Raw genomic sequence first — 11,317 nt, forward strand, 5'->3', positions numbered from 1 at the left:
CTCCCAAGTAACAAGGACAAGAGGAAACAGTCTCAAGTTGTGTTAGGGGAGGTTTAGGTCGGACATCACGAAAAATTCATTTACTGAGAGAGTGGTCAAGCATTGGGACAGTCTGTCCAGGGAAGTGGTAGAATCTCCTTCCCTGGAGGTGTTTGAAACACATGTAGAGGTGGCAATTTGTGACATGGTCCAGCAGGCATCGTGGTGTTGGGCTGATAGTTGCACTGGATCACCATCTTGCCACCTGCAGCAGCACCATGCTGCAGCCAGCCCTGCTGATGCCCTGGACACCAGCTAGCTTCAGGACCACACCAGGTACTCCAGCCAGTTTCCATGACTGCCTCAGGACAGTGAAAGGGTAGTGCAGCCACTTAGCCTTGGCCACTGAAGTGTGACATGGAGGCTGGGGGGATGCTGATTGATGAGAAACTCAAGATGAGCCGTTAATGTGCGCTCACAGCACAGAAAACCAACCATATCCTGGGCTGCCTCAAAAGAAACATGGCCAACAGGGTGAGGGAGGTGATTCTCCCCCTCTGCTCTGCTCTCGTGAGACCCCACGTGGAGTACTGTGTCCAATTCTGGAATCCCCAAGATAAGAAGAATATGGAGCTGCTGGAACAGGTCCAGAGGAGGACCACAAAGATGATCAGAGGGCTGGGGCACCTCTGCTATGAAGACAGGCTGAGCCACTTGGGGTTGTCTGGCCTGGAGAAGGGAAGGCCCATATCGCTGCCTTCCAGTACCTGAAGGGGCTACAGAAAAGCTGGGGAGGGACCTTTTACAAGGGTGTGGAGTGACGGGATAAGGAGGAATGGCTTTAAATTGGAAGGGGGAAGATGTAGATTAAACATTGGGAAGAAATTCTTCACAATGAGTGCTGTATGACACTGGCACAGGTTGCCCAGAGAAGTTGTGGATTCCCTTTCCCTGGAAGTGGTTCAAGGTCAGGTTGGATGAGGCTTTGAGCAGCCTGGTCTGGTGGGAGGCGTCCCTGGCCATGGAAGAGGAGTTGAAACTGAGTGGGCTTTAAGGTTCCTTCCAACCCAAACCATTCTATGATTCTATTACTCTATGATTCTACATTTCATTAAAAAGAATTAGTGTAGTCTCCTCTGAAAAGAAAATATCCCTGTGATTTGAGACTAGAAAATTTTAAAACAGGTTCAGTTTTCTAAGGCTTTCCTGCATGAAGTTAGCTAAATTCTTAGAGATTCTTTCAATCTCTAAGATACCCTCCACAATAATATCTCCTTGCAATGAAGCTGTTTTTAAGATTTACACCATCAATACAATAAAATTTATGAAAAAAGACAATCCATGTACCATGGTGCTAAAATTTAATACAGTATCCCAGACAAAGCAATTCTGCAAGACATTGCAGAGGGAAACCCAAATATTCTGGACTTGTTTGTCACAGCCAAGAAAATCTGCAGAAAACAGTGGGAATTCTCTGGGGACGCATAGGGAGCAGCCTGCAACTCCCACTTCACCCAACAGTTAGAAAAAGTGGGGCACAGACAAGAATAACTCTGAAGGGACTGGGACAGTATTTGGTTTGATTTTGTGACAGAAAATACCTGACAAAAAGACATTTTCTGTGTACGTGCACAATTAAACTTTTTTTCTGTCTGAAAGAGACTCGGAGATTGTTATTTGGAATTCCACTGGTTTTAAAAATGACGGTTTTACGTCAAGGAGGTTTTTTTGTCAAAGAGATTTTTATGTCAAGACAAGTAGGGAACCTAGGAATTTGGTGCATAAAATCTGCTTAGGCGAAGTGAAAGAACAAGTAAATAGAATACGGTTTACAAAGTTCTGAGAAAACTTTGGGTTTGATTTCATGACTGAAAATACATATGACCCTATGACCACATGGGAGAAGCAGCACCTCTCAGCACAGCTGCTCCAGCCTCTCTCGTGGGGCAGAGAGACATCATGGAGGGGTGCATGGGCTGTCTCTTTCCTTAAAATCATAGAATGGTTTGCATTGGAACGGACCTCAAAGCCCATCCAGCTTCAGCCTCCTGCCATGGGAAGGGACATCTCCCACGGAACCAGGCTGCTCCAAGCCCCATCCATCCTGGCCTTTAACACCTCTAGGGATGGGGCAGCCACAACTTCTCTGGGCAACCTGTTTTTGTGTTACAGCAATGCATCCCCCATATGTGCAGGAATCATGGCACTATTGAACCACTATTGAGAATGTTCCATTCCTAAGAAATCCCTTTCTCAAATATCACAGAATTATAGAATGGTTTGGGTTGGAAGGGACCTTAAAGCCTACCCAGTTCCAACCCCCCTGCCACGGGCAGGGACACCTCCCGCTGGACCAGGCTGCTCCAAGCCCCATCCAACCTGGCCTTGAACACCTCCAGGGATGGGGCAGCCACAGCTTTCCTGGGCAACCTGGGCCATGGCCTCACCACCCTCATACTGAAGAATTTCTTCCTAATGCCTGATCTAAATCATAGAATCATAGAATAGTTTGGGTCGAAAAGGACCTTAAAGATCATCCAGTTCCAACCCCCACTGCCATGGGCAGGAACATTCCACTGGACCACGCTGCTCGAGGCCTCATCCAACCTGGCTTTGAACACCTCCAGGGATGGGGCAGCCACAGCTTCTCTGGGCAACCTGTGCCAGTGTCCCAGCACTCTCAGCGTGACAAACTGCTTCCTAATGTCTAGTCTAAATCAGAGAATCATAGACATAGTTTGGGTTGGAAGGGACCTTAAAGATCATCCAGTTCCAACCCCGCTAAGACGGGCAGAGAAAAAAATCCTCCCAACTTAAAGCCATTCCCCTTGTCCTATCACTCCATGCCCTTGTAAAAAGTTGCTCCCCAGCTTTCCTGGAGTCCCTTCCAGCGCTGGAGGCTGCTCTAAGGTCTCTCTGCAGCCTTCTCTTCTCCAGGCTGAACAGCCCCATCTCTCCCGGCCTGTCCTCCCAGCAGAGGAGCTCCAGCCCTCTGCTCTTCTCCCCTGGACCCGTTCCAGCCGCTCCATCTCCTTACGCCGACGATTCCACAACCCCACCGCTCTCCCGCCGCCCGCGCCCCCGGTGGGCGGCACCGCCGAGCCTTTCCCGAGTCCCCGCCTTAACCCGCAGCCTATGAGCGAGGAGGCACCGCCCCGCTCTCCGGCTGTACCGGCTCGGGGGCAGGGGGGTGGGTGGGGGTGTCGTCCCCCGCCGCCACCGCGCACCGCCGAGGAGCAGCGCCGCGCTCCCGTCCCGCGGGGCGAGGAGGGGACGAGAGCGGTGGGTGCGGATTGGAACGCGGGGAAGGCGGCGGGGAGCGCTCCGCCAGGGGGCGCTCCGCCAGGGGGCGCCGCGGGCAGCGGGCGGGCAGCGGGCGAGCGGCGCGCTGCGGGGCGGCGATGCCTGATCCGAAGGAGCGTTCCTGTCAAAGCCCGGAGTGCGAGCGACTCCAGCCATTCCCTTTAGGACAGGGCTTGTTTTCCTTTAGTTACCGCTCTCGTCCCGAGCGGAGCGGGCGGCACAGTCGCCGCGGCGCCTTTACACGGGGACCTCGCCGAGAATAAAGAGCCATCGGGACTTTTGGCGCCAAATAGCAGGCACCTCCCTGCTTGTATGGAAATGAGGGAGGTGGGGTTAGGCAGCCCTTGCTTTCCTTTCTTGAATGCTCCCCTTTCCCGGGTGTGTCAGCTTTTATTTCTTCTTTTTTTTTCTTTAATGCCTTTTGGGGAGGTTCATAATCCCCAGCGGCCAGTGACAGGCATCTGTCTGCAAGCCGAGGGTGAATGCGGAGGCTCGGGCTCAGCAAAGTGCAACATACGAGAGCATCTGCTTGCTTTTTCTTTTATTTTTTTGCCTTTTTTCCAACACCCCCCCCCCCCCTTCCTTTTTCCCTCCACCTCCCACCCCCCGCCACTCCTCCCCCTTGCAACACCCACCACCGTCACCAAGGAGGTAAGAAGAGGCAGCCGCAGGGTCTGGGGTGTAAGAAGCAGGAGTACAACCCCCCCCCAATCAAATAAATACAATCCCACATTTTTGCCTTTTGAGTCGCTCCACTAGGGAAGGGTGGGAAGGGAAAGGAAGCCTTGCAGGGCGTGAATGGGGTTTTTTTTGTTTTTTTTTTTTTTTTCATTGAGCAGAAGAAAATCCCGGAGGGATTCTTTTTTTTTGTCTGTGTGTTGTTGTGTTTTGGGAGCTGTGGCGTTGAGCTCGCCCGTGTTTTTGTAGGTGCTTCTTTTGCTGCTTTGCATTTTCAACGGGTTTAATGCCTTTCACGAGTAGAAAAATGTACAATACTGGGAGCGATCAGGGGGCGGGGCAGGGGGAGAGCAGCTGAGCCGGGTTCGTTTCTTTGCGTTTCATCATAAGGCTTTTCATGGATTTTTTTTTTTTTTTCCCCCTCTCCTTTTGGTCTCCGTTCCAGCGTCAGCTGTTCTGAACCCTTAGCCGAGCTGAAGGGAGACGCTGGATGTCTCCTCTGGACTTAAAAGTGATTTATTTTTTTTTTCCTGTGTTTTTTTTCTTTTTTTTTAATGTCTGATGCAACTGAGGTCTCTGCAGCGGAATGGGGCTGGGGCTGCCTGGTCGTGGCTAGAGAGTGGGGGGTCCAGCCGAGGTAAGGGCAGCAGCATGTGTGTCCTGGAGGGGAAAGGGCTTGGGGAGCCGCTGGAGGTCTTGCAGGAGGTTTTGGTTGCATGGCAGAAAGCTCCAAGTTGTTGTCCTTGCAACCTCTCCGTTGCTCTTGTCTTAAACTGGGAAAGAAAAAAAAAAAGGGGGGGGGGGAAGAGAAAAACTTCCTTCTTGGCAAATCAGGAGGCTTTGTTGGTGGCTCCGGGGTGGTTTTAATGCATTTTTGTGCGTGAGATTATTACATAAGGTTGATAATTTCTGTTGCTGCTGAATTTCCCCTCCTCCTCCCCCCGCCGCCCCCCCTCCCCCGTGTTGTGTGCGGATTTCTCTGGCTCGCTTTGAGTGAATGAACTGGCGATTTGCGAAGTTGCAGAGAGCCCCTCCGCCCCCTTTTTTTTTTTTCTTGTTTCTTTTTTTTTTTTTTTTTGCATCCTTCTCTCTCCCCTTTGCACTACTCCGCAGATGACAAAAGGAGTAAACTTCCTCTACTTTTGCTGGCCTATTAAGAGGGCTTTTTGGAGAGATTACGGTATCAAAGCCTTGCATCTGTCTACAGTTACTCTGGTGTTTTGAGCGCCTGAAACAGTTCGGGGAGAGCAGGCGAGGGCTATGTGCAAGAGCACAGAGGTGCTTTGCATCCTTGCTGTACCTCGCCGGCTGGTTTTGTGTCTTCGGAAAGCTTTGCATGTGGGAGCACGACCTGAGAGCTTTTCTTTCGGTGTCTTGAGTCAGGAGGAAAGGTGTGTGAGAAGCATTTTTTTTTGTCAACTTGCAAAAGGCTCCCTCTTTCTTGCTATTGATGATGGAATTATTACTTTTTTTTTTTTTTTCCCTTCGGTTAAGAGGAAGGGAGTCACGATCGTGTCTGTTCCTTCGTGTTTTAATTGTGGTTGCTTTATTTTTGGTTTAGTTTCAGGTCTTGGAAGACCCTCTCTTCTTCCCCTTGGTGGAAATACCCATAAAACCCGCCTCTAAAAACCATTGCGCGACGCAGGGACCGGCGAGAAAAGACCCGTAATGCCAGGAATGGTCAGTAAAAACCCAGACCTCGAGTTCGACTCCCTGCAGCCCTGTTTCTACCCGGACGAAGATGATTTTTATTTCTGCGGGCCGGACTCCGCTCCTCCCGGGGAGGACATCTGGAAAAAGTTTGAGCTGCTGCCCACCCCTCCGTTGTCGCCGAGCCGGGCCGGGCTGCAGGAGCATCCCCCGGGGGGACCCTCGGTGCCGTGGGGAGGAGCTGCCCTGGGGGGCTGCCGCCCCTCCGACCCCCTGGACTGGGCATCCGAGCTGCTCCTGCTGCCCCCCGAAGCCGAGCTGTGGGGCGGCTCGGACTCCGGGGACTTCTTCGAGACGGGTCTGGGCGTGAGCCACAACCTCAACTCCATCATCATCCAGGACTGCATGTGGAGCGGCTTCTCCGCCCGCGAGAAGCTGGAGCGGGCGGTCAGCGAGAAGCTGCAGGGCCGGGCGCCCGCCCCGCCGCCTCCCCCCGCCGCCTCCAGCGCCGGCTCCGTCCCGGAGTGCGTGGACCCCGCCGTGGTCTTCCCTTTCCCCGTCAACAACAAACGGGACGGGGAGGTTCGGGCAGCCCGTACGCCGCGCCCAGCCGGGGACAGCAGGGCGAGCAGCAGCTCCGGGGACGACACCCTCAGCGACTCCGGTAAGCGCGGGGGAGCGATGGGGACGGGGAGCGCGGAGCCCCGATGCGTCCCCGGCGGCGGCGCCGCGCTGTGACCGGCAGGCGGCGGCAGCGCCCCCCGAGCGCCTCCCTGCCGGCTCCGAGGGGTTCGGGAGCCCTCGGGCTTCCCTGCCGGCTCCGAGGGGTTCGGGAGCCCTCGGGCTTCCGTGCCGGCTCCAGAGGGTTCGGGAGCCGCCGGGCTTCCCTGCCTTCTGCCCCCCCTTGGGGGGGTGGGGGTGGATTGTCCCGTCCCTGCGACTGAGGGGCGGAGGGGATGGGGTTCGTGGAGGGTGACCGTGAGCCTTTGGGGGTGATCTGGAAGGCTGGAGAAGGGAGGTGACCCCTCAGAGCTGTGCTTGGACAGACTGAACCTGAAACAGAATCACAGAATCACCAGGTCGGGAAAGACCTCTTAGATCGTAGAGTCCAACCATTCCTATCTACCACTAAACCGTGTCCCTAAGCACTTCATCTGTCCATCCTTTAAATACCTCCAGGGATGGGGACTCCACCACCTCCCTGGGCAGCTTCTGCCAGTGCCCCATGATCCTTTCTGTGAAAAATGCCCAAAAACATCCCCTGTCCCTGTCTGCAGAATCGTATAGAATCACTAGGTTGGAAAAGACCTTTTGAGATCATCAAGCCAAACCATACCTGTACTCTAATAAATCGTATCCCTAAGAACTTCATCTACTCATCTTCTAAATACCTCCAGGGGTGGTGACTCGGCCATCTCTTGGGCTGTAACGTGGTCTGTCTGGTGTAGATTAGATGGTCCGTGTGACCGTCGCCATAAACTTGGTGATCCGTCCCTGTTTCCAAAGCCTGCTGTCCCTTTAATGTCTGGTTTGACAGCTTTGGGTGAGGAAGCACTTCCAACAGCTGTCTTCTTGGCAGTGCACCAAGCGCCGGCTTAAAGGGTCCCCGGCTGGAGCAGCTTCACCTTCTGCCTCAGAACAAACCACGCGATTGTTCCGTTTTCCGGCTGCTTTTCCAGCAAGCAAAGGCTGTGTTGTGGCACTGTGCGTGCCTTTTGTGCCCCAGCTCTATGATTCCATTCAAAATACGTACATTCTGTCGAAAAAACTCTTTTCTGCCGCTGAGATTATGTGGGTGGTAGCCCCGCTCTGATTAAACATTAGAAACGTTTTTGAAAAGAGCTCATTAAACTTGGAGAAATCACTGTTCTTCAGTCATTTCATGTGTATTACATACTTTTCCAGATCCATATCTGACTACAGATGGTGGACACGCCCTGTTTTTGCCATCAGTTATTTCATCACTGCTTTTACTGTACATATTTTGTCAATAAATACACCTGGGTTGATACTTGTTCAGAGTTATTTTCTATGAGAATAACGTCTGTTTTATTTTCCATTACCTAAAGATGATGAAGATGAGGAGGAGGAGGACGAAGAAGAAGAAATAGATGTTGTGACAGTGGAGAAAAGACGCTCCGCCTCCAACAAGGCTGTTACCACCCTTACTATTACAGTGCGTCCTAAAAATACCACTTTTCCATCAGTCAGGACACAGCAGAATGAACTGATTTTAAAGCGATGTGCACCAATTCACCAGCAGCATAATTATGCCGCTCCTTCTCCATACATGGAGACCGAAGATGCTCCACCACAGAAAAAGTTAAAAGCCGAGGTGCCCCGTCCAGTAAAACCTACGATCCAACCAAAGTCTAAGAGTTCAAGTCCTCGAAACTCTGATTCAGAGGATAGTGAACGTCGACGCAACCATAATATCCTGGAGCGTCAACGGCGTAATGATCTCCGGTCAAGTTTCCTCACATTAAGGGACCATGTTCCAGAACTGGTTAAAAATGAGAAAGCTGCAAAAGTTGTGATCTTGAAAAAAGCCACTGAATATGTTCATTCCCTCCAGGCAGAGGAGCAGAAGTTATTGCTAGAAAAGGAAAAATTGCAAGCCAGACAACAACAATTGCTAAAGAAAATAGAATATAAGCGGACTTGCTAAACCTTTTATTTTTTTGTTTTGTTTGTTTTTGGCTGACCAGGACAGTCGTTGCCACTTTGCACATTTTTGATTCTTTAAAAAAAAAAATTGTGTTTTTGACGTTAAGAATGTTCGTTTTACTTTCAATCCAGTCCCTGAAGTAATCAACAAACTATATTATCCCGGGTACAGAGCAAATGGATGTTCTTGCAAGGAGTTTATTGCAAGAGTATCAAAAAACAATGGACTGCCTTTGTTTTTCTCCTCAAGAACTGTAGATGGTGGGGATTTTTTTTTTTTTAAATTGTTGTGAGCATTTGGAGCTGCTGATGACATCTAGTTGAGTTTTGAAACGTTCATTCCTGAGTTTTATGGTGCTTATGTTCTAACAGATGTTACTTTAGGGGTTGGCATTTTGTAGCCCTGCGGGAATTTTCTGTAAATACCATCTACACACTTGCCTTTTGTACATGTCTTGGGTTATGAGAGGTGGCTTTTGCTGCCAGTATTAGACTGGAAGTTCATACCTAAGTACTGTAATACCTCAATGTTTGAGGAGCATGTTTTTGTATACAAATATATTGTTAATCTCTGTTATGTACTGTACTAATTCTTACATTGCCTGTATACTTTAGTATGATGCTGATACATAACTAAATTTGATACTTATATTTTCGTATGAAAATGAGTTGTGAAAGTTTTGAGTAGATATTACTTTATCACTTTTTTGAACTAAGAAACTTTTGTAAAGAAATTTACTATATATGCCTTTTCCTAGCCTGTTTCTTCCAGTTAATGTATTTGTTAATGTTTGGTGCATAGAACTGGGTAACTGCAAAGTTCTGTGTTTAATTTCTTCCAACGATGTACATTTAGTGCTGCGTCTTATAGCACTTTGAAATACCTCATGTTTATGAAAATAAATAGCAATTACATAATGTGCCATTTACTATTTTTCTTCTAAATGAAGTTCTTTTAAATAAAATCTTTAACTTTGCAATGTTCATGATGTAAAAAAAAGATAGTCCCACGTCCTGGGCACTTAAATTGTCAAACTATAGGTGACGCTCTATGAAAAGTCAGCTATGCAGGACATTTCCATTTCTGATTAAAAAGTAATTGTAATTGTTTCATACTTCAGATGTTTCTTGTGATGTCAGGATCATCCCAGGGCACTGAATGTACTCCAGTTAAAGGAAAGAGTGCCGTGCCTTATGAAGACTTCTGGAGTATCCACTGCATGGAGAGCGTTGGAAGGGATCAGAAATACAGATAGCATCCTTCTAATACAGGGCCAGCCTCCGAGTGGTACTCAAGTGGAGAAGTATGATGGAGGTACAACTTTGCTATGGCATAGGAAAAGAAAGGCTTGCAGTAAACAAATATCTTACTTGACTGCTGTTCTTAGTTGCATTGCAAAAGGCTTATCCTTAAAAGTGGTCCATCATTGCGTAATATAATTAATGTTCATAGCTGAAGGTCCTGTTTATTACTGCTTGTGCTGAATTGGTAAAATCAAACATCCCAGGGAAGACATAAAGCTCAGAGGTTTGGAGAGCTGTGAAAGTGTGTGGCCAATGGCATGTAGTCTGAACAATGAAACTTGGCAGCTGATTGTCTCGGGAGGTATGATGACATTTGGTGTGACAGGAACAAGATGTGCAAGTCTGTGAAATATGTTTGGTCATTTTGGTAAGCCTCTTGAAACCAAGGAGTTGTTTTATTTTCTGGTTTGTGCAGGTATTTCTGACACTGTATTTCACACGAAGCTGAAAAATAAGGTATAGATTAATGACCAAGGTACCAGTAAGTAGTTTTAAGGATCAAGTTGCAGGAAGCTAGGCTGCCCCCTGCTTTAGCCACGAAGGAGGTAAGTTGCTTGGTGATGGAGGTTGCAGAACATCTTATGTTTGTTATGAAGTAAAAAAGTAAAAGCAGTACAGGGACAAACTCGCCACAGTAGTGGATGTACTGTGTCCATGCCTTACAGTATCTTGTTGGTGTACCTATAACCTGTGCATTCTTGGGCCCCAGCCAGCTTCTGTACCAAGAACACCAGGAGTTGCACTTACTGATCTTTCACTGCAGTAGATTGAGATCCTTAAGAGGCACAAATTGGTGTATCACCGTTTAGATTCAGCTAGGCTGAACACAAGTTTATCCTTTGAATTATTGGCCTGAATAGATTTTGACTTGAGGATTGCAATCATTCCATAATGAGAATTACTGTTTTCATTTCTTTGATGTGGACTTGATCATGTTTCTTCCACTTTCTCAGTAACAGTGGAGAACCAGACCAAGATAAAGCCTAAGCAGAGACAAATTATGTGACAGTCACAGGGTATATTTAATTTGACTAGCTGCAACAAGCAAGCCACATGAGTCTTCTTGAAGGGAAAGGAAAGCTTTTAAACTGACCATTGTATTGACTCTCTAACCTGTGCCTCCTTGTCGTGCAGCAAGGGCTTCTTAACATGAGGTTGCATAGAATAAAATTAAATTAAAAAAAAAGCCAAAACCAAAAAACAACCAAAAAAACCGAAAACAAACAATTACAGCTGTATACTGGCCAAATACTTTCCTAGCAGATCCGAATCGTATTCCGAACAAAAGCAAATCACATAATGATCTGTTACTGTCCCTTTACAGTCTAGGAATGTGCTAAGGATTAAAGATGCAAAATTGAGCAGAGATTCCCTTCCCACTCCTGGAGAACACCTAGCCTAAATCCTCCCCTCGGAGCAGGGCTGAGTTCTGTGTCAGATCAGCTTGCTCAAGGTCACATGCAGCCAAGGTTTTAATGTCTCGAAGAATGAAGATTCCACAGCTTCTGCAGACAACACTTTTCATTTTTTGACTACTATGACTGACAAATTTTCCTATTACCTGTGTGGAATTTTCCTTGTTGTAACCCTTGTCCATTGCCTTCTGTCTTCTTGTGTTTACCCTGCCAGAAAAGTCTGGCTCCACCTTCTCTGTAACCCCCCATTAGGCAGTTGAAGACAGCAATTACTCCTTTCTCTTCTTGAGGCAACCCAATTCTTGTCTTGCACTGTTGTG

The 11,317-nt window shown here is 48.4% G+C and overlaps 1 protein-coding gene across 5 annotated transcripts; it reads left to right on the plus strand.

The window, feature by feature from the left end:
• The first annotated feature begins 3,151 nt into the window (after positions 1 to 3,151).
• On the plus strand, positions 3,152 to 9,290 carry MYCN (MYCN proto-oncogene, bHLH transcription factor). Of its 5 annotated transcripts, none has more exons than XM_054062540.1 (3): positions 3,152 to 3,261; positions 5,522 to 6,274; positions 7,680 to 9,290. In XM_054062540.1, the coding sequence occupies exons 2-3, from the start codon at positions 5,629 to 5,631 to the stop codon at positions 8,276 to 8,278; spliced, it is 1,245 nt and encodes a 414-aa protein (XP_053918515.1). In that variant the 5' UTR covers positions 3,152 to 3,261; positions 5,522 to 5,628; the 3' UTR covers positions 8,279 to 9,290. The 5 variants fall into 5 exon arrangements, with proteins under 5 accessions (XP_053918515.1, XP_053918517.1, XP_053918516.1 ...); XM_054062542.1 differs by lacking the exon at positions 3,152 to 3,261 and adding an exon at positions 3,913 to 3,933; XM_054062541.1 differs by lacking the exon at positions 3,152 to 3,261 and adding an exon at positions 4,517 to 4,597.
• The last annotated feature ends 2,027 nt before the right edge of the window (positions 9,291 to 11,317 follow it).

This window comes from Cuculus canorus, chromosome 3 (genome assembly GCF_017976375.1).
Source record: "Cuculus canorus isolate bCucCan1 chromosome 3, bCucCan1.pri, whole genome shotgun sequence".
Lineage (NCBI taxonomy): Eukaryota > Metazoa > Chordata > Aves > Cuculiformes > Cuculidae > Cuculus > Cuculus canorus.

Bases quoted from the DNA above. Each gene is read 5' to 3' on its own strand.
- MYCN (XM_054062540.1), top strand. From the start codon at position 5,629: ATGCCAGGAATGGTCAGTAAAAACCCAGACCTCGAGTTCGACTCCCTG. The intron at 6,275-7,679 runs GTAAGCGCGGGG...CATTACCTAAAG, and splicing joins CGACACCCTCAGCGACTCCG to ATGATGAAGATGAGGAGGAG.